The sequence below is a fragment of the Rhinatrema bivittatum genome, chromosome 3 (genome assembly GCF_901001135.1).
Source record: "Rhinatrema bivittatum chromosome 3, aRhiBiv1.1, whole genome shotgun sequence".
Classification (NCBI taxonomy): Eukaryota; Metazoa; Chordata; class Amphibia; order Gymnophiona; family Rhinatrematidae; genus Rhinatrema; species Rhinatrema bivittatum.
In genome coordinates, this window is record NC_042617.1 from 284,257,815 (window position 1) to 284,280,986 (window position 23,172).

The window sequence follows — 23,172 nt, forward strand, 5'->3', positions numbered from 1 at the left end:
TCAACGAAAGCTCCCCAGGGGAATACAGCGCTCCTCTCGCCTTTTCTCCAGCGGGGGTTGAGACACTCATTGTGGGTAAAGAAGAGGCAAAGTCAGATATTAATCGCTGTCCTGTTGAAAGGTCCGAGTCAGGTGGGAATACTCGAACCTTCCCTTTTCTCTTGTGAGGCATTTTATACTGAAATCTTTACTGCATATAAATCTTGGAAAAAAAAAGAGAGCAGACTTTACCTCTCAGGGCGCTTTCTTTTCCACCCCCTCGTGACTGAGGGTCCGGGTTCCGGAGCCTGAGCCTCCTCCGTCCTTCTCCGGACTAAGCCGGACAAAGCCGCGCGCCAGCGGCGGTGGTGCGCCGCGGGGGACCATTTTAAATGGTGAGAGAGAGAGCACCTAGCCCTAGTCCTAGTGTCCTCTCCCTAGATAGGTATTTGTATCCCTATGGAAGGCCCACCAATAACTCGAGGTGAGGTTTAGGTATTAGTGTAGGGGGTTAGGGGCCACTTTGACATTCAACGTGAGACGTACGAACAGAACAGTGGTCTCTTGTGAAGACTTGATGGCCTACGGAGAGAGGAAACTCACCCGAAGATGAGATTTGTGCAATGTTCTCTCCACCTAGCTTGATGTTACCCAGGCAGAGAGTCCATCAAGCTAGGTTGAGAGAACATTGCCCTTAACGCATGCGAAAATGCCTTAGCACATTTTGATAAATGACCCCCTAAGTGATTAAATGTTTAATATAAAGTTCATTAGTTTAAAGAATATTTACATCTTTACACTCAATATAGCTGGGTTCTGATTTAGCTGGAGGCCCAAAGGAACAGGAAAAACCCAGCAGAGCCTAAAAATACAGTTTGTAAATAAAAATATATAAATAAAAAGCCAGAGACAGAAGCAGCAGCTTGTATATTTAAGTGCTGTATAGACACAATGGCAGCCTGCAAAGAGAAGAGTTCAGGAACATTTTGTAAGAGACAGGAAACGGGGAAAAGACAACAAGAATCACTTGAAACTAATTGCAGTGAAGCTGAAGGCGGTGATAGAAGAGCGGGAGCTGCAGGTACCAGTGACCGAGCGAAAAGCAACAGAGCAAGGAGGGCAAAATGTAACCGTGCATCACCCCTAGCTTTATACGTGGAGGCGGCTGTGCATTGTGTTTTAAAATAACTTGATCTGCACATCTGCTTCTGCAGTATCTTAAGAGGTGACGGTACAACCCGCTTGGAAATATGAACGGTTTCTTCACCCGTGTGTTGCTCGTAAGCAACCTGGGGTAGTGCTGGTAGGCACTAAGGGCTTCATCCCTGTATTTCTGTTACTGTGACTTCCTCGTAACTGATACTAGACTGTACTAAGGAAAAGGGCAGATTTTTCGTATTTAGAATAAAGACCTCTCTTACGGTAACACTTTTTTTTTTTTCCCTCTTATATAGGAACGGCTTCAATAGTGATCCCTATCGTATTGCTTCTCCTCATCTTCCTCGGCGCTGGGGCGGTGTTCTGGTATAAACACAGAATGAGTGGGTAAGTTTGGCAGCAGGCTGCCCGCGGCCTTTGCTTCATAGTTTGCTCAGTGCAGGTTATGTGACTCAGGAAAGCTCTTAGGGCAGGCCAGAGACTGATTTAGTGGAACCCGCCGTATTGTTTATGGAGAGGGAGGAAGACACTGGGGGGACACTGGGGGGGAGGGGTGACCTTTGGAAGAATCGGAAACGGAATTCAGACATGGCTCAAGAAAATGACCGCCACACCATCCACCACTTGAAAAGCCCAATGAAAGGGTAGCAAAGGATATTCCCCAAAATATACCCCCCCCCCCCCCAAAAAAAAAACCCAACAACTGCCTTTTAAGACTCTGAAGTGGGTGATCTTCAACCGGCCACAGTGTTACAAGCCAAAAAAAAAAATAGCTTTTACTATTCTGAACCTAAGGGTTGTGGATTAATTCACTGGCTTGTAAGGATTGTAACACTGGCATTGTCATGGGGAGGTTTTTAGCTGCCTCGTTCTCTGCCTGGCTGCAGGCTGGAAGCATTTCTCTCCTGCAAGGCTGCTTGTTGGTCTTACATTCCTCGAATAGCCGGGACTGCCTGGAGGAGATCCTGCTTGGGGAAGGCAATAGACCAGAGTCAACACTAAAGCCTGCTAGAGAGCTGAGTGCTTAGCTCCCCCCATCCCCCCTCTTGTTGTAGCTGCTCTGAAGAACCATCCAGTCAGCTTTTGCTCTGCTGCAGCTGAGCCTTTGGCAGTAGGTCCTGCCACAGTCTTGGTAAGGGGACCTTCGGGAAGGCGTTATCACGAGCAAAAGGTGCGCGCCGTCAGATCCGCCATGATGCCAGAGGTCGATAATGATGGCGCAGGAGGTGAGCTTGGCGCCTCAGGGAGGGTCTTGCAGGAGGCCCAGAGCCCAAGGACAGCTCTAGGCTGTGCCCGCCTGTGGGAGTGTAGCCCGCCGTAAAGATTTCCAGTGGCCCCCAATAATCTGCCTCGGGTAAGAGCGAAAATTCTTCCTGAGTGCCGCAAAAAGACGTAACAGAGGGCTCTGCTCTGGTGGTAGCCTTGCCTGATGGCAGAAAGGTCTTCAAAAGAAGACTCCAGTGTGCTGAATGTTATGACATATGCTGTTTGCCGCTGCGGTGGGTTCCTTCTGCCCTTCCTGCAAGGCGATGTCCTCTAACCTCGTAGCCTGGGACCAGAGTTTGTATGACCGCCCTCCTCTGAACTTTTCGAGGGCAGCCCCAATCTGATTCGCCGGTTAAACGAGCCAATTCCACCAGACTCCAGGAAGTGTGGGTACAAAACTTTTGGCCCTGTGGCTATGCTCTGCAGGGCATCCTTAGCTTTGCTCCCGCTCTGGATCTTCTTAAGCTCAAGCGCCACAGCTCCCTAGGTGATTCCACGTGTGACGCTGAGCATTCACAGAAAGTTCTCTCCACCCCCACCCCCGTCCTCTGGAGCTCAGCGGTAAATCCGGTAGATTCAGGCCTGCACAGTTTTGAAATTTTCCATCTATAAGGGCAATTTTCCAAAGCCATTTACCCGGATAAATTGCCTGTCTGAAAATTACTTGCCCTTTCTGCAGGTAAAAGTGCGATCACTGGCTCTTACCTACTTTTTCTGTGGATGGGGCTCAGAGGTGGCACTGGATCAGGGGAAGCAATAATGCACGCTGTTTTGAAGGGGAGAAAGTGCGGATAGTAAAAAGCAGGTGCAAGTTTCCAAGGGTGCTTTTTACTTTTTCCTTAGGCAGTTTTCAAAGCAAAGTCCATGCCTACTTTGCAGCCATAAAGGCTGGTTTTGAAAAATCCCCTCCTACCCCACACCATGGCTTCAAAACTTAAATCATGGAAACCTCTTATCGCATAACGAGAGACATTTTTATATTTTGATTCACAGTAAACACAGAGGCTTAAGGTCTCACTTGTACTGCGAGTCTCCCAGCCTTCCAGCCAGATCATGGGCATTGCCTGGAGACGCCCGACGGTGTTCCAGCTGATGTTCTTCTTATTGCCAGTGATGATAGTTTGCGATGCCATTGCCAGGCTGCAATCTGTGCCTTTTGCCGGGAACGTAGCATGATAAAATAAGCTCAAGTTTCCCAAAGACCTGGCCGTAATTAGCTCATGTCCCGGGTGATATTGATACCTGCGCCACTTTTTGTATTTTCTCCTCTTGCAGTGCCAAAGGATTCCAGCACCAGAGGATGACAAATGGAGCCATGAACGTGGAAATAGGAAACCCCACATATAAGATGTACGAGGGAGAGCCGGACGATGATGTGGGCGAGCTGCTGGATGCAGATTTCACCCTGGATCCGGACAAGGTAATAATAATAATAATAATAATAATTGTTTTGAAGAGCTTTGTAGAGTTGAGATGGATGGAAAGGGAAATAATGGTGATGTTTCTGCAGAGGAGTATTTTCAGTGCAGGCGTGAGGAGACAGCTCATTGATGCATGCTGCATCAATGAGCTGTCTCCAGTTAAACAGTCTAGAAACTCTGCAAACTGGCCCCGGCTTGCCTTTCTTTTCTTCTTCGCAGCTCACTGAAAGGGATGCTCATGTTATCTGCATTTTTAGCCTTTTTAGTTCAAGCAAGCTGAACTAAAAAAATCTGTATTCCTGGGGGTTTTTTTTTACATTAGTTGGAGAGCAGAGGCTCCTAACCTGGGGTCCTTGAAAAATTAAGTTTAACTAAATGTAGCTCCTGAAAAACATCATTTATAATGGAATACAATATGTCCTTTACCTTGAATTTTAATTATTCTTTCACTGCTGGCAAGAGACCTCTAGTGGAATCTCCCTCAACCACTTGTCCCTAGTTCTCCTTTCTGCCAGAAGTGGTAACCCTAGTCATAATCAGTGCTATCTTTTCCCTCTTTGACCCCATCCCATCACGCATCTGTTTCCATAGCTTCTCGCTCAACATTTGTTGCTACTCTACAAATTATCTCATTTCCAGTTCACCTCAGCAGCAAAGAGAGGTATAAATTGAATACATCTTATTCTTGATTAAGTTAATTGTTCAACATATTTAAACGTGCAGCAAAAAATGGGCTGAGAGCTACGTCAAATTTGGGTTTATCTTCACCACTGTTCATGATGGAACTCGTGGAACTCATAGTGCTACTGCGTGGGAAGGTTCATTGTAATCAGAACATGAAGCCTGCCAAAGTACGAGAGTATCTAGAACAAATTCACCCTGAAAACGTTAAAGATGTGTTGGATACTTTCAAGCAGAAGATGGCTAAATTTTTCATCTCTCACCTCACCCAAACTTGCCTTTTCTGCAGCTCAAAAACCTGCTTTGGAAGCATTACACAGAGTGGCCTATTTGATTGCTAACAACAAGAAGCCACACATGATTGGAGAAACCTTGATCAAGCCATGTACTGTGGAAATGGTGGAGCTAAAATCACATGATTCAGCCATGATTTCAAGATCTATCTTCAGATAATGTTGAATAAAGGATAGGGTAATTGAAAGCCAGCCCTCTCCCTTAGGACGTACAGTTGGATGAAACTACTAATCTGACTCAGTACAGTCAGCTGCTGGTTTTCATGCAATATAGTGGTTCAATCAAGGAAAAATTCCTTTCTCCATGGACAAGCAGGGAAGTCAATCACAGGTCAGGTTGACGCCATTCGACAGTGCTGAGGAAGGAAGTGCCATAGCTTTGAAGTAAGACTTTTGTGCTACTGATCATTGTGTTGTGCTGCACATGCTCAGTGGCTATGTGAGGACCCCTCAAACTGCTGCTTTCCTAGCGTGTAGCAGATGGACTCAGGACCAGTGGGTATAATGTACTCCTGATAGCAGTTGGAGATGGATCAGATTTCAATCTGATGTCAGCCCTAGAACATAAACCCCTGCAGGAAGTGCAGCTCTTCAGTATTTTCCGTCTCCCTAGCAGTTAGGGACTCTATGCACGCTAGCACAGCGTTAGAGTAATTTTACCAAAGAAAACCAAATTAAGAAGAAATCTTACCTCTACAGACGAGCCCTGCTCTCCTGCAGTGACACCCGTTAGGTCCCTCCCCCAGTTGAGATTTCCCGAGGTGATTTCCACGATCCCTCGGAGGTAAGCCTCAGTCCGGCGGCCGACCCTCGGTGGGGACCTAGCCCCCGACATCGGGTGAGTCTGAGAGGCAGCGGGTGCAACCTCGAGCGCGGCTCTGTTCGCCGCCCTGTCCACCATTTCGATCCGTGCACACAAATACCTTGTGCACACTACGTCGCACGCACAAGCACCGGGCGAACAAGCGACGCGCATAGCCACGCGCTTACTGTGCCAGCACGCACATCTCCCTGCACACACGCAGCAAACCTACGCGCGCAACTTCGACGCACACCAGAGCGCACAACTGTATTGTACGCATACAAGTCATGGCACCACCTGAAAATAAACTCAAAGCTCAGGGCCTTTGCCCAGCATACCACATTAGAGTTGCACAGCATGAGGAGGCCACGGCCTTGTGTATACAGTGCGAAAAGGCCCTAGGGGACCCAACTCACGGCCCTCCCCAGCCAGTACCGGACCCCAGCCTCTCAAGCAGTATGCCAAACTTAGCATTACACAGTGGGACCCCCCTCAAACGGGGCTCCCCAGGGACACGACGCCCCCCTAGTCTAGACCCAGCTTCTATCTCTTGGGTGGAATTCTTCAAAGGTCTGCATACCTTCGTCCACATGCAACCAGGGCCTCCTATAATGCGGCAACAGGCTCCACCAGAGGACCTCAACATGCCGGGACCCTCTATACCCAGGGAAATGATCCTACCGCCCAGAAGTGGAGTTTTGTGAAAATTTATGGATAATGACTGAGGATCTGCATAGTTGCAAAAAGATTAAGAACCTGTGCCATGGAGAAGAGCAGCTGAGGAGACAGGGATCACATGCTTTCTCCCTGCCAGTATTTCAAGAAGCTGACACACATGAAGGAAAGAATCTGGGAAGATGGGGAAGAAAAGAGATGGAAAGGGCACTTGAAAGGGACAGGGAGAGATCAATCTAAGTGCATGGGGGTGATAAAGAAAGACTCATTTTGCAGAGGAGGGGGAAGATGGTGAGGAATTTGAGATGGAAATGAAGAGGAATCTGGCTATGGATCTGAAGACTTCTCTGATCAAGAGGAATTGACAGGTCTCCTTTCCACAGGAACGGAAACAGTCTCTACCTGCAGACCTTCTCTTTCGCCAATTTTGTCCAGAGAATGGCTGAAGCCATTCCACTTATTTGGCAGAAAGAGTATGACTGTAGAAGCAAAATGTCGGACATCCTCTAGTTTGTGTAGCCTCCTAAGGATCTTTCTTACAAGAAGTCTCTATTAGGATGTGGGTGAGCCCCCCTCTCTGTGGCTTCAGTAAATAAGAAGGCAGTCACAACATATTGCATCCAGAAGGCTCCCAGTTTTGAAAAGCAGCAGCTGCTGCACCAATCTATAGTAGTCAGATCTGCTCTCAAGAAAGCCAAGAGGCACAGGACCTACTCCTCTGTGCCCCTAGGAAGGGATGCTCGTGTCTTAGACTCTCTTGGGAGAAAAGTGTTTCAAAGAGTCATGCTCAGTGTCTACATAGCGTCATACCAGCTCTTCATATGCCAATATATGTAGGACATTCTGAAGAAAGCAGCGTGACGACTTTGAGTCATTAGTGGATTGAGGGTGCGAGTGTGGAAAATGCATGATCATATCGACAGTAGTGGATAGGAGAGCACCTTGCTATTATTGAGTTATCTTGGCTTTAACATCTCTAAGAGTCTTTCAACTGTTACAAAGCATTAAGCTCTTCATGGTGCTACGTGAGAATTTGAGATGGCTATAATTCTTGAATGCTCTAAGGGCATTCACTAAGCTTTTTTTCCTTCAGATACATAATGAGGAAAAAAAAGCTTTAGTGAATCAGGCTCTGGAGTTCAAAAGCACTTTGGAAAGACATAGAGCCTGATTCATTAAAGCTTTTTTTTCCTCTTTATGTATCTAAAGGAAAAAAGCTAAACGAATGCCCTTAGAGCATTCAAGAAATATTGCCATCTCAGATTCTTGTGTAGCACCATGAAGAGCTTAATGCTTTATAACAGCTGAGAATATCTTAGAGATGTTAAAGCAAGATAACTCAATAATAGCAAGGTGCTCTCCTATCCACTACTGTCGCTATGACCATGCATTTTCCACATCCACACCAACATCCACTAATGACTCGAAGTTGTCTCGCTGCTCTGCTTCACCTTGGTGCCACAGAGCTTTGGAGTACTTTAGATTCTTGTAAGGCTCTGTTATTGAGGGTCCATATATGTGCTTTACCATTTTTGACTACTCTTGGTTTTCATATGCAATGCACAACAAGGAAAGGTGAGCACAGAAACAATTGGCGCACCATAGTTGCCAACGTTTGTATCAAAGACGATTATTTGATGGTGAGTTATCCTAAATGGAAACCCCAACAGATCATTTGTCAGTCTTCTCTGCCCAAGATCAGTGAAAATTATATTCATCAGCAAACATGACATAGAATTCCTCAAAGGAACATAAGAAATTGGGACATCATGGGATCAGAGGCAGTACCTTTGTGTGGATTGGTAACTGAATAAAATACAGGGAACAAAGGGTAAGACTAAATGGTCAGCCTTCTGAAAGGAGAAAGGTTTTTAGTGGCGTGTCCCTGGGTTTGTACAGGGACCTGTGCTATTTAGCATATTCATAAATGTCCTGGAGAAAAGAACGAGTGAGGGGATCAAATCTACAAATGACACAAAAGGTTTCAAGTCATTAAAACAGCAGCAGATTGTGAGGAATTGCTGAAGAACCTTGTGAGACTAGGAGACCTGGGCATCTGAATCATAAATGCAGTTTACTGTGGAGAAGTGCAAGGTACTGAACATAAGGAAAAATAATCCCAACTACAGGTACATAATGCTGTACCTTGAAATCTTTGGTTCAGTGTGCAGTGATGGTCTAAAAGGCAAACAGAATATTAGGAATTATTTTGGAAAAGCAATAAAGAATAAAACTGAGAATATCATAATGTCTTTATATAGCTCCATAATTCGACAGGATGCTGGGCTCAATGGACCTTGATCTGGCCACGCATGGCACTTCTTATGTTCTTGTATGTTCTTATCATTTTTTGGTCAAGAAAGGAAATACTTGCCCCCAACAGCGGCTGAGAGTGAAATAAGAAGATAGCCATGTGTGTAGACTCCCAGTCAAACAGTCTTTTTGACTGCCTACAGAGGACGTCAGTACCCTGGAACAAACTCAGGCTAATAGTCCTACAGGAAATAGGTTATTATTTGTGTTACGGTAATCCCAGATTTGCATCATCAATGAGGGTTACAGGGTGCACTTCCTCTGTATTTCTCCAGATCACCCACCCAGACCCACCCAACAAGAAGTCAGGACAGTGTCCCTTTGCAGGAGGAGTTTTCATCCCTTCTGGAGGTGAGGGCAATAGAGCTTGTCCCTGCTAAGGAGAGAAACAACACTTTCTATTCAAGATACTTTCTCATCCCTAAAAAAGAAAGGGTGCCTGTGGCCCATCCTGGTCCTCTGAGTCTTAAATTTTACTACAAAGAGAAATCCAAAAATGGCCATGCTAGCCAGAATCCTGCTCTGCTACAGCAAGTGGACTGGTTCTGTTCTCTGGACCTCAAAGATGCCTATACCCCTGTCATGATACACCAGGATCACAGGTGTCTCCTCACCTTTGTGGTGGACCAGCATAACCTCCAGTAAAGGGTGCTTCTCTTTGGCTGTCCTCAGTACCAAGAGTTTTCACTAAGTACCTTGCAGTGTTTTCAGCACATGTAATTTGCCATGGTATCCATGTTTTTTCTTATCTCAATAATTGCCTAATCAAGGGGTCATACTATCTTTTAGCCTGCCAGTTGCTGAAGGTAAGGATCTAATGACTAGAGTACTTGGAATTCATAGTAAACTATCAAGCAGTTCAGTCTCAATCTCTCCTTGCAAATCGAGTTCAGTGAAGTCTGTTTTGATTCCAAGGAAGCCAAAGTGTTTCTCCTCTCAGGAAGAATAACCAACATTGTGTCTTCAGTACAATCTGTCTCCAAGAGACAGGAGATGGTGTCATGGGACTAATCAGTCATACGGCTTCCACCAGCATTACCAATGGTGAGATTCAACCTGAAGCGGTCCTAATTGACTTATGCTTTCAATGCAGCACCTTATCCAGGTGACTACTGAACTTAGAGAGTTCCTTTGTTGGTAGCTCTCCGGGAGCACCCTAGAGGCTGACCGGTCATTCAGTATACCATCTCATCAAGTGGTTCTATCAAGGATGCTTCTCTTTGGGTGTGGGAAGTCCTCATGCAAGGCCTATGGTTCCCCAAAGAAAGTCAACTGTTAATCCAGTGGAACTGCAAACTGTAAAACTGGGCTTATCAAACTTCCAGAGCCTCTTATACAAATGGACAACCAGGTGACCATGTTTTACATCAACAAGCAAAAGAGGCAGGTAGAATCCTACCCACTGTGTGTAGAAGTTATCAAAAACCAGGCAGTGGGCTATATCACACACAGCCTTTTTCTGTGTTACCTGGCTATCGGGTGCAGAGATTGTGTTAGCAAACAAGCTTAGCAAAGTGTTAGACTCACATGAATAGTCCTGGAATGACCAACTAGCTCTCAGAATCTTCCAGTTGTGGAACATTCCAGTCATACATCTGTTTGCTATCAAGTCCAACAGGAAATGTTGAGAGTTTTGCTTGAGATAGCCCTCCCAATTCAAGTTGACAAAAGGTACGTTCTCAATACAGTGGGGAAAAGGCTTCTTATATGCCTACCCCTAATACTGTTAACATCAAAAATTCTGGCCAACTTAAGGGAGGATTGGGGCATGCTAGTTTAATAGCCTTGTCCTAGCTGAGTCATAAATGATTCCCACTACTTTAGTACCGCTCTTTGTCAAAGAACAAATTCATCTGCTTCCTTCATCCACCCTGATCAGAACCAAAGCATCCTCCTTTATCCAAACATCACCACACTAGCATTGACCACGTGGATGTTGAAAAGACAATAATTTCATCTCTTAGCTGCTCAGAGATGGTAGCCCAAGCATAGTCCAGGAAATAGTCTCTCAGACCTTCTTATGTCCATCAACGGAAAGTGTTTTCCAGCTGGTGTACCAGTGTTAACCTCTGCTCTTTATGATGTCCAATTCAAAATCTCCTTGACTATTTATTTCACCTTTCTAAAATCAGGTCATAGTGCTATTGCAGCTTACTACAACTTAGAGCGCATGTTATAAAATCTACGCCCGATTTTATAACATGTGCGCGCTACCGTGCGCATGTTATAAAATCTGGGCTCAGCGCGCGCAACGGGGTGCACACATGTGCACCTTGCTCGCGCCGAGTCCGAAGGGAGTCCTGATGGCTTTCCCCGAAATCGGAGCGGCCTCAGAGGGAACTTTTTTTCGCCCACCCTCCAGCCCTAACTAAATCATCCCCCCTACCTTTATTTCAAAAGTTAAGCCTGCCCGAGGCAGGCGTAACTTGCACGCACCGGCTCACCATCCCCAAGCACAGGCCACTGTACCGGGGGATTCGACCCTGCCCCCGGACCGCTGCCACGCCCCCCCTTCCTGCCCCTTTTTCGAAGCCCTGGGACATACGCGCGTCCCGGAGCTTGCGCGCACCGCCAAGCCTATGCAAAATAGGCGCAGGGGCAGATTTTCTCAGGTTATGGGCGTATGTCTGGGAGAGTGGAATACTACAGAGTGCAAGACAGCCTGCAACTTGGGAATCCCCAAAGTGTGACTGACTTTCCTGCTTGTCCATGGAGAAAATTAAGTTGTTTACCTGTAGCTGGTATTCTCCCTGGACAGCAGGAGAAATCAATCACGCATACCTTGCATCCCCCCCTTGGAGTTATCAGAATTTCATTCCATTATTCTATTAGCTATTATATATGGCTCAGGGGACCTCACTCGGACATTAAGCATGCCACAGCAGAGCACAAACGTTTTACTTCAGAACTATGCACTTCTGTCCTCAGTGCTGTCGTACGACGTCTCCCCACAAGTGTGACTGACTCGTCCTGCAGGTGAAGAACATACATGGATCCAAAGACTCAGAAATTAAGTTGCTTAATTGTTTTTGGTTCATTGTATGCCTTGATAATACATAAATACAGAGCTAAAAATAATGTAAGTTGCTTACCTGTAACCGGTGTTCTTCCTAGAACTCCCACTATACAAATAATCCTTCCTTCAGATAAGTGATCAGAAGTGTTTACTATGTTCTAGATGGGCCTTGTGCTTTCAAGCTGCTGATCACCTGTATCCAGTTGACCTCTTTGTTTCTTTTTCTTTCTTTCTTTTTTGTTTGGTTTTTCTCTTTAGCCTACAAATTTTACAAACCCAGTTTATGCAACGTTATACATGGGAGCTCACAACAGCCGAAATTCTCTAGCCAGCACAGATGAGAAGAGAGAATTGCTTTCAAGAGGCGGCGAGGATGACCTTGGAGATCCCCTAGCGTAGAGCAAATGGCTGCCTAGAAATTTGTGAGGATGGGAAAAATGAAAAAAAAAAGACAAAAAGAACACTGTATAAAGTGTACAAATGAAGGACTACTTTTATATGTGATCACAGTATTATATTTTCTTTAATGTTTTACTCTTTTTTTTTTTTTTTGGGAGTGTTTATTGCCCCTCCCCCCCCATTGCCGCTGCCTTTCATGTGATGCTGGAATTTGTACAGATGGCAAAATGGCATCTCGCAACTAGGAGAGGGGAGAGGGTCACATTTTAAAACATCAGAGGGAGGTCAGAAGTTGAGAGATGAAGCATAATTGAGAGGGGGGGAAAAAGGCTGGAAGGGCTGGATGCTGAAACCAAGACTGTTATATTTTTTTTTTCTTAAGACTTCAGAGTGTAAGTTTTTATTTTTAAGGACCAGAACAAAGAGGATCCCTTATTTCTTTTAAAACATTTTAAACCTCACTAGAACAATTGTTTTCTTTCTTCTTGCACACTTAAAAAGAAAAAAAATTGAAAAATGTATCTTCTGTTTTTAAGAAGTATTGTATATTTTTTTAATTATTATTATGTTATGGTTAATCATATGGCACTAGCTGACTTGGACAGAGCCTTTTTGGTCATTCTCAGTGTTTTAAGAACTTAAAACGGCCAAACTGTTGATCTTCCCAAGCTCCGAGGGTTGCTGCCACCTATCCCGGCTTCAGGCAACTTACTACACAGCATCTTCACAGCTTCCATATTCTCCAGAAGAGATGTAAGAATTTTCCCAGGCCAAGTTTCTAACACTTGTCTTGCTCCGCACTTGGGTGGTGACGGCAAGGCTGTGATTGGCGTTTGCCATTTCAGGGAGACGGGGGAAAGGGAAGGGGCAGTATTGTACATTGTCGGAGCAAGGCCTGCTCTTAACGGTTTTGCCGGGCAACACATGTGGCAACCTTGCCTCATGGGTGAGGTGGAGGTCAACAGCCCCACTAAAGTATGTTTACAACACGAGTGTCAACAACAAGAAAACGAGAGGAAAACTGTTAGAATTGTCATTTTGTTATGTAAAGAGCCAGTCGGTCAGTTCAGCAAAAGTGTCGCTCTGTAATGGTCATGTTTATAAAAATGATACTTTCTAGCTCCCTATGTGATGCGGTACAGTTTACTAATAATTGTTTTATATACTTGAGTCTCCTAAAAACTAAGTTGGGAATGTATTCTTTTCTAAGCAGACCTTAACCAATTACCGATAGTATGTGATGTCAGGTCAGCAAAGAACATATACAGAGTTTAATATTCAATTTTTACTATGAAGAAACTGTAGAAATAACCTAGAGGTCATAGGTAGAAATGGGCCAGTTTTGGATTGTAATGGCTGCAGTTCAAGGGGGCAGATTGCAATCTGAGTATTTTTTGAGCAGGTTCTCATTTAAAAAAACTGTGTTGTTGGAATTTTGTAGATTAGGGTGAAAAACTGATTTTCCAGTCACTATCTGAAATTTATTTTATATATATATATATATATATATATACACACATACCCTTTTTTTTTTTTTTTTTTTAACCCATATCGATTCCCTTCCCGCCACTCCAGATTTCAGAATCCCAACTGCGATCCGAAAACGAGAATCTCTCCCTAAATCTGAGTCCTCTGATTGGGACCCCCCTGTTCCTAACCCTTGGTCCGTTTCTAGTTGCCGGCCACGAGCGCACAGCCAGCCACATCGACGTTACACCAGGCGGTTTCTCATTCAAGAGGCACTTTAAAGAAAAGGGCGTTCCTATTCCTCCCCCACCCCATAACAATGTCCCCCTGCATCTTAAACAGAGAGAGGTCCCATTTCCTTTTAGACTCTTCTGAAATTTCAATTTTTAAGCTTTTTTTTTTTTTTTTTACCTTTTGATAATATAAAATACATTCCGAAGAAAGGTTTATTTTTCTGTTTAAGCAACTTGTGGGGTTTTTTTTTCTTTTCCTTAGAGCATATTGCTGCTAAAGACAGCTTGGTTCAAAGCATTATCAACCTCAGCTTGCTATAATTTCTGCTGAGATGCTGCTTTTAAAAAAAAAAATTGTTTTGGTTTTATTTGGGGGGAGGAGAAGGGGATTTTATCAGCCATATTTAATGCATGTATCTGAAAATACAAATAACAAGCCGTGCTTACCCAAACACTAAACATATTCATTTCCACATTTGTTTCTCTATTTTTATCAGAAAGGAGTACAATCATTTTTTGTCTTAGTTTCTCTTACATGCATTTTTTTTAAATAAAGAAAACAGCAGAACAAAAAGATAGATTTTATAGTATAAATGCATGTGACTCGATCCTTTTTTTGGGGAGGGGAGGAAAATAAAAATGTTTTAATAATTTTTTGCTGGATTACTTTACAACTTAAATAACACAGAATATTGTTATAAATAAAAAAACTGAAAAATTGTACCTAGCCTTCTTGCGTCTGTGACTCCGCTCTGTACCACTGCGGGCGTGTTTGTTTAACTGTGGCGGCACTCTTTCCAAGGGTCACTGGGTTTCAGTCTGAAATCCTCCTCATGGCTCCAGGGTCCAACCCTGGCATCACAAGAGTCTGCTTAAAACAGAAGAAAAAAAATGTCATCTTTTAAAAAAAACAGTTTGGCAGTGGAGCTCTTATCTTTGTTGACAGTCCCAGCTGGGCTCAGATATTGAATGCAAGAACTCACCTGTTTTGTATTTTGTGTAACCTTTAGAGATTGATGAATAGCTCTAGATTTCCCCAAACCCTTTGGAAGAAACCTGGTCTCTTCCCGTGGTGATTATACAGAAGAAAGATGAGAACTGCTGCTGCATGCTTTCCATTTTTCACCTGGAAGATACCTCCTGCTCCTTTGTGTTCCAGCTCAATTTAAACTGACCCCTACTGGGGTTACGGTGCCATGAGCCTTCATTCATAAGTACCCATACATTTCTTCACCACGTACATTCCCTCCCAGCTCACTTAGCCCAGTCACTGTAGTGTCAGTCCTCAGGCAGACACTCCTCTGCAGCAGCCCAAGTGAAGTTCTAGCCCATCAATCCAATTTAGGCCATGTCATGGCAGCATGCAACACTTCCATGAGTTGTCGGGCTGCCTGCTGCTTTCTTTATGAGTAGTTTAACTTGAACAAAATAGCTATAACCATGCCTCCTTCCTATCATTACTTACCCTGGGTCCTCTGTAACCCCCCCCCCCCCCCCCATAATAACTATCGTCCTGCCCCCTACTGTCATTCCTCACCCCTAGGTATAACCATCACCTAGCCCCCTTCTATCATTCCTCATCTTATGTCTTCTATACCCATAATAATAAGGATCATCCTAACCCACTCATATAATTCCTTACTCCATGCCCTCCCCACCCACAGTAATACCCAGGCTCTACATCCATGGTCGCCCATCTTCCAATGCCAACAGTTTAGACTGGAGGTACCTACAAGCAGCCTCTAGTCATGTAATGAATTGTTGATTGAACATGTCCCTGTTTTTAGCACCTATTGCTACAGGGGGGAAATGAATCTCCTATGCCAAAGAGTTTTACCAATTCAACATTTTAGTAAGTTTTAAAAGAGGTTTTCATGTTCCTAGCTCAGGAGCAGAATACGTGATGCAACTGAGGCCTAACCATCAAGTGCTATATACTCAGAAACCCCTTTTGATTGGTTCCAATCAGAGCAAGCCCAGGGGACTACACCCAAATATATTTAATTGTTCCCCAAAGTGATCCCTATTGGATTGTATAACTTCTGGAATATGGGTTTGGCTATCTTGGAAATGCTCCCACACCTCTGGATGACCTCATTACAGAAACTGGCCAAGACCATGAGGTCATGACAGTCTGCCCCATTCAGACATCAGGTGTGCGGATTACAAACTCACTGCGGGTATCAGCTACCTCTCCGGGCATACCGGTTCAACAAAGCTTTGCAAAAGTGCTCAAACATGAGAGCATGTCTCCTTGGACAATCTTTGGCATGCCTCATGTACTTTTTTACAGGTCAATTTTTAAAGTGTTGCTTGCCCAAAAATGTCCACATACGTGTGTATGTGGGCTGCGTGCCAGCAAAGCGGATTTTAAAAAGCCACAAAATATGCATGTATGTACCAGTGCACACATAAGGAATAAGGGGACAGAAAAGGGGCGTGGAATGGGTCTTTCAGAGTGGGGTCAAGACTTCAGTACGTAACTCCAAATTTTAAAACCAAAAACCAAAGCGCGCGTATGCTAGATATCCGTATAACTTTACTGCCAAGTCTGTAGATCTTGAGTTTTACAGCTTATAGGACAGGGTGAGGGGTCCAAGTCTACCTGGGGGGGGGGGGGGGGCAGGTCTGAAAAACCTCGCTATTAACTGGACAAACTAGTGGACTAATTGCAGAACTGGGAATGTGCCTCACACGAGCATGTTTTTTCAAATTTCTGACATACATGCGTAAAAACCAACCAGGTACTATGGAAACCACATGCGGCTAGCTGTGCTCCAAGTAATCTCTTAAAATTAGGATCGTACTTACGCGCAGTTGGTGCATTTTCAAACATGTGTGTGCACAATTAAAAATTCCAGCGTATCCTTGCGTGCTGATATGTACATGCATGGGGACACATGCACTTGTTTTAAAATTGACCTCTTTGTGAGCTTTTCTCCCAGATACCTTCTCCATTCTTTCTCGGGTAAAAACATACAAACTACCATACCTGATCAGCCCAAGGGTCCATGAAGCCTAGTATCCTATTTCCAGCAGTAGCCAATCCAGGTCATAAGAACCTGGCAGGATCCCAAATAGATAGATTCCATGTTGTTTATGCCCAGGAATAAGCAGTGGCCTTCCTTTCTAGTCCACCTGATTAATAATGTTTTATGAACTTTTCCTCCTGGAACTTGTCTAAACTGTTTATAAACCCAGCTATGTTAACTGCCTTCACCTAACCTTTAGCAATAAATTCTAGAGTTTGATTGTGCATTTAGTAAAAAAAAGTATTTTCTCTGATTTGTTTTAAATGTGCTTCTTAGTAACTTCATGGAGTATCCCTTAGTCTTTATTTTTTTGAAAGAGTAAAACAACTGATTTTCATTTACCCGTTTCACTCCAGTGATTTTACAGACGTCTTATATCTGCTCTTATCCGTCTCCTCTCCAAGCTGAAGAGCCTTAACCTCTGTAGCCTTTCCTCATAGATGAACCATTCCATTCCTTTTATTATTTGGATCACCCTTCTTTGAACCTTTTCCAGTTTTGCTATCTCATGTAAGCTGCAGATTTTCTCTGTTGCATATAAATACCGATTTTCTCTGTTGCATATAAATACTGATTAATAGAGCAAACATTCCTTAATAGTTTCTGGGGATGCTGGGACTCCACAAACCCATGTGTTGCACAGCTCCCAGAAAAGCACTTGCAGACAACACATCCAAAAATACCAGAATCAAATGGTGACTTATCTTACCTGGGTCACTGACCAGTCCAAAAAGCAGAGCTAATACACTGAATAGTTTATTATTAAAAAGGATATACAGTGAACACAAAAAGATTATAAACTGAATATAACAGAAAATTGTAAACATCCTGTATCTTTTCCCCCCAACACGTGATATACTTAGATGAACTTGTCTATAGAGTTAACACTGTGCCTATCTCAGTCAGATCTGAGGGTCCTGGCAACAAAGGTGTTGCCACTGAATGGCAAGTGCTACCCCAAAAAATGGCTTGCCACCCATTTTAAAAACCTCAGATTGGGCCCAAGATAACCCAAAGTACCACTTGGTGTGATCCAATGGTGTTTAATGCAGTACAGTCTTGGTCTCCCAATCCTCCTCCTCCTCACCCCATGAGTCAGCAACAGGAGCAGCAGCATTTAATCACATCATCTGCTGCTGTGGGGCCAGTCTTGTGGCATGAGCTGTGAGATTGCACTACTGTGTAATGAAGAGGACCAGTATATAGGGAAAAATAACCCATGCTATAATTACACAATGTTGGGTTCCATATTAGGTGCTACAACCCAAGAAAGAGATCTAGGTGTCATAGTGGATAACACATTGAAATCGTCAGTACAGTGTGCTGCAGCAGTCAAAAAAGCAAACAGAATGTTGGGAATTATTAGAAAGGGAATGATGAATAAAACGGAAAATGTCATAATGCCTCTGTATCGCTCCATGGTGAGACCGCACCTTGAATACTGTGTACAATTCTGGTCGCCGCATCTCAAAAAAGATATAATTGCGATGGAGAAGGTACAGAGAAGGGCTACCAAATAAGGGGAATGGAACAACTCCCCTATGAGGAAAGACTAAAGAGGTTAGGACTTTTCAGCTTGGAGAAGAGACGGCTGAGGGGGGATATGATAGAGGTGTTTAAAATCATGAGAGGTCTAGAACGGGTAGATGTGAATCGGTTATTTACTCTTTCGGATAGTAGAAAGACTAGGGGGCACTCCATGAAATTAGCATGGGGCACATTTAAAACTAATCGGAGAAAGTTCTTTTTTACTCAACGCACAATTAAACTCTGGAATTTGTTGCCAGAGGATGTGGTCTCAGTGCAGTTAGTATAGCTGTGTTTAAAAAAGGATTGGATAAGTTCTTGGAGGAGAAGTCCATTACCTGCTATTAAGTTCACTTAGAGAATAGCCACTGCCATTAGCAATGGTAACATGGAATAGACTTAGTTTTTGGGTACTTGCCAGGTTCTTAGGGCCTGGATTGGCCACTGTTGGAAACAGGATGCTGGGCTTGATGGACCCTTGGTCTGACCTAGTATGGCATTTTCTTATGTTCTTATGTAGGAGTGCAAGAAGCTGTGTCCTAGTAACCACTGGGCCAGCCACACTAACCCCAGCAGAAGAGACACTTCAGTGGGCTGGGGTGCAGAAAGTGGGTAGAAGTGGGAATGATGGGGAGAGTCTCTGGAGGGAGGGAGAAAAGGAAAGAGCCTGGGAAGAGTGGGGGAAGAAGTTGGGGAGGGAGCCTCTGAAAGGAGGAGGGGATAGTGCTGAGCAAGGGTGAGAAGGAGGAAGAATGGGAAGATGGTATGAAGGTCCTGGAAAGGTGAAAGGGATGGAATGAGAAGCTGGGTAGGGAGTAAGAGGAGAAAAGAGCTGGATCATGCTAAGAGGAGAAGTGTGACGGAAGGAGCTGAGGGAATGAGGGTAGATAAGGGTCAGGAGGAAGGGAGTATAGAGGGTGGAAATGGACTAGGGAGTGGGTGAAAGATGAAATAGAGGCTAAGGAAGGAGAGAATGGGAAAGCTGAGAGGTGAAGAGATACTGAGGGCTTAGGGGACTTCCCAAGCCTGTCCTGGGTACCCCACAGCCGGTCAGGTTTTCGGGACGTCCATAATAAATATGCATGAGATACATTTGCATATACTGAGTCTCCATGATATGCACATTTATCTCATGTACATTCGTTATGGTTATCCTGAAAACCTGACCAGCTGTTGGGTCCCCAGGACAGGTTTGGGAAGCCCTGGCTTAGGGGGTGAGAGAAGAGAATGAGTGATATAAAATCTAGCTATGAGCAGACAGCAAATAAACAAATGGAGAAAAAATATGAAAAGAAAAAATCATTGTCAAAGACGTGTAGAGAAGGAAGGACATTTCAGAAGGAGAGGGAAGAAATGGAAAAGAAACCCTAGGGGGAGAAGACCAGTGCAAAGAAAGTGGGAAAAGAGAAACCAGAATCAACATAATTAGAAAAATGAAATGCCCAGACAACAAAAGTAGAGAAGAAAACGTTTTGAATTTTTAGAAACTGGAATGTGTTAACTTTGGTTAATGTACATTGTTTCTGTTTTGGTATTTTTTAAATTACAGGCGGAAGTGCATGTGTTTCTCTTTCCCCACTATTGCACTACTTACCGACTGGGTCGGCTTTAAGGATAATAGCACCCTGTGAGAGTGCCAGACGTGATGACCTATTCCCACTTCATCCCCCGGGGAGTGGCTAGCTAGAAGCATTTTACTTTAGAAATAACTAAAATTAGACATTCATGTAAACCATTTTAATACAGTGTGTCCTAGTGGTTAGCGCAGTGGGCTGAAAGCCAGAAAAAAACATGGGGTTTCTTGGGGGGGGGGGAGGGAAAGGCCATCTTACGAAACGAAATTCCACATCCCCAATTGACTCTCCTTGTAAACTTGCACAATTCTCTTTTATCTCCCATTGCTTCATGTGCCCACTTAAAGGTGAATTTTAAAAGCCTGACATGTGCCAAAATCGGGAGAGACACGAATACGTTGGCCGGCGCATGCCGAGCAGATGTGTGAGTTTCTCCCGCTGCATGCACCAATCTTTTTCAGAAAAAGGGGCAGGATGGTGGGCATGGCCTGGGCGAAGCATGGGCGTTCCTGGATTTCACCTTGAAACCAGTGCGTAAATACTTACACGCACAAGGCGTGCACCGGGCTCCCTGCCGCGTAACTTTACTTCTGCTATGGATGGCGTGTAAGTAATAAAATTAAAAAAAATCTAGGCATGTCAGCAGGGTTTTACGGGTCAGGGCTAACAGGGGAGAAGGGAAACTATTAAACCTGGGGGGGGGGGTTGGAAGTCCTATCCTTTAACTGGGTGGACTGGGAATGAACTGGGAAAATGGCCTCTGTGCACATGGCTTTGAAAATCCCACCATTTACCCGGTAGAAGCGGCATTTGCACGCATAGGCACGCACCTACTTAAAATTACACGCACACGTGCGTGCACTCTGCTTATTTTCTAACATACATGCGCATTTGCGCACAAATGTTATAAAATAACCACGTCCTTGGGCGCGCATGTGTGCCCGCACGCCTGTTTAAAAGTTACCGTCTTAGATTGTAAGCTTTTTGGAACAGGGCTAATTGCACTTGAATTAAAAAATAAAATTTTGTAAGCCACCTTCAGCATTAGATGAAAAGGCAGGATAAAAATCCCCAAATTACATTAAATCTAGTTTAAAAAATGGATTTTTCACTTATGTTTAATGGGATGGGTGAGCTTGCCTAATCCTGATTATCCGATCTGAATCAAAAGATGAATTCCTTTCCCCCCAACAACAGATCTGTTCTGTCCATTTTCTCCCTCTTTCTTAAGTGCTCGCTCATTCCCTGAACCTCATGCTTTCACACCTTTTCCCTCCCTTGCATGCTCTCTCATCCCTAGCTCCCTTGCTTTCACCCCTCTTGGTCACTTGCTCAACTCCCAGCCACCATTACTCACTCGTAACACCCCCCCCCCCCCCCCGCCAGCCTCCTTTGCTGTATCCCCCTCCTGTTCCCCTGATCACTCCCCCTTCCCCCATTCTGTCCCCCTTTATCCCCCCCCCCCAACTCTATTCTTTTCACTTTGCTCATGCTGGCCCCCTCTTCACTTTTTGGCCCAACCTTCTAATCCTCCCTTTGCGATCACCCACTCGACAGGAAAAAAGAAAAACAGAAGCGGCAATTCTTACATGTAGTTGTCTGCTTCCTCCTATGCTGGCTCAATATGGTTTGACCTGTGCAGGCCTAGCAGGTCCTGCAAGACCTCAGGTCCTCATGTAGCTCAAAAATAACAGTCAGCTAATAGAGGAGGAAGCAAGCAGCTGCAGGTAACAAGTGCTGCCGCTCTTTTTCACCTTCCAGCAGGTGGGCAGTGGGGGGTGATTAAGAGGAGGAGGCCCGGCAACTGAAGGATCGCATCGGGGAGGGTAGAGAGTGGCTGTCTCAGCAGAGGTAGCCAGCAGTGATGCAGTACCTCCCAATGCCACTTGAGCGTATGTGGAGCACAGCTCGCACATCCCAAAAGCCAATAGTAACTAGGTCATGGTAAGCAGATTACAATTAACATAAAATAATAAAAACATAAAATAACGAGTGTCACATTCAAACAAAACATATTACAGTATGTACATCATAAAATTTCCTGTCTAAACTTGAAATGCCTCAAAAAAACTTCTTAAAATTAGAGACCCTTGAGTCTTTTTTGAAACATTTTAAGGTCCTGCATAGTTCTGGAGTTTCCATTTCAGTTTTTGTCTGCATGTATCTTGATTAGGCGCCATTCTAACGCAATATAATCATAGCAGTTTACACATCCTTAAAAAAACATTACAATTAATACAAGATTCCTTCTTCACCCGGCCTAACCAGGCCTCAGCTCAGAGCACGGATGCTTGCCTACCATCTGCTGGAGATAGAGAATACTGGCAGGTTGAGGTCAGAGTGGGAACTTATAAGGAGTATCTAAATCACAAATGTCCAATGTGGGAAAAACAAATACACACCCAGCAATAGTTAATTCCACACTGAAAATTCTAAGTGAAAAAAAATTCTTAATAAAAAATTCTTAACAAAAATGCAGCAAACATTATTAATTAATTAATATGAGAATCCTCATTTTTAGGGCAAAGCTTCAAATGGCAAAAAAAACTCATTGCCTAGCCCAATAATGTATAATTACGGGTCCTGTGTTGTAACTCACTCTCTTTTTATTTTAACATAAACATATTTTTATGCATTTAAAATTTGTTGCTTATCTTTTGAAGCCAACGGCCAGATAGAGCAATCCAACATCCCAGTCAAGGAATCCAAAAGCTTTTCAGATTTGGTAGTCTTTCCCAGTTTCTCTTCTATGGAGCTGCAACTCAAAAAAAAAAAAAAATATATATATAACCACTGTCCAATCAAGGCACTGGAGCCATTCGAGTGACGTCAGATGCTGTTGCACAAATGATCCCTGGAGGAACGCTGCTGAATGAATGATCTCCTGAGGAAGAAGGCTTGTCCTTTGAAACCCTCTCCGCATTGGGTATTGACAGATGGGCAATGTGGTTATATATATTTTTTTTGAGTTGCAAAAATTTTCTGTGCCTGATATTTTGGAATTTTTGCTGAATGGACTGAAAATAGGGTTGGCTCTGATTTCCTTAAAGATTCAGGGAGCAGCAAGTTCCTGTTTCAGAAGTAGAATTTTCAGTAGGCCTAGTGCCTCTCATCCAAATGTGTTCCATTTTCCTATCAGACCTCTGGTGGAGGGATCCGGTTCTTTTGTGGAATTTGAACTTAGTCCTTACTTTCTTGGTAGGACCTCCCTTTGAATCTTTGGAGGAAGATTTGGTCACTCATAAAACAATATTTCTGTGTTATCAATCTGTTAGGACTTGTGATAGGTGTGTGGGTCCTGGGCCGAGATGAGTGATGGCCCCGCCCACAGGGAGG

General features: G+C 44.1%; 1 protein-coding gene across 1 annotated transcript in view; it reads left to right on the forward strand.

Moving 5' to 3' along the window:
* Positions 1 to 12,003, forward strand: part of LRP1 (LDL receptor related protein 1) — a 657,378-nt gene extending 645,375 nt beyond the window's left edge. The window contains 3 exon segments of the mRNA XM_029594881.1: positions 1,434 to 1,524; positions 3,679 to 3,823; positions 11,863 to 12,003. Coding sequence (XP_029450741.1) covers positions 1,434 to 1,524; positions 3,679 to 3,823; positions 11,863 to 12,003 — 377 coding nt within the window.
* Positions 12,004 to 23,172: the final 11,169 nt, after the last annotated feature.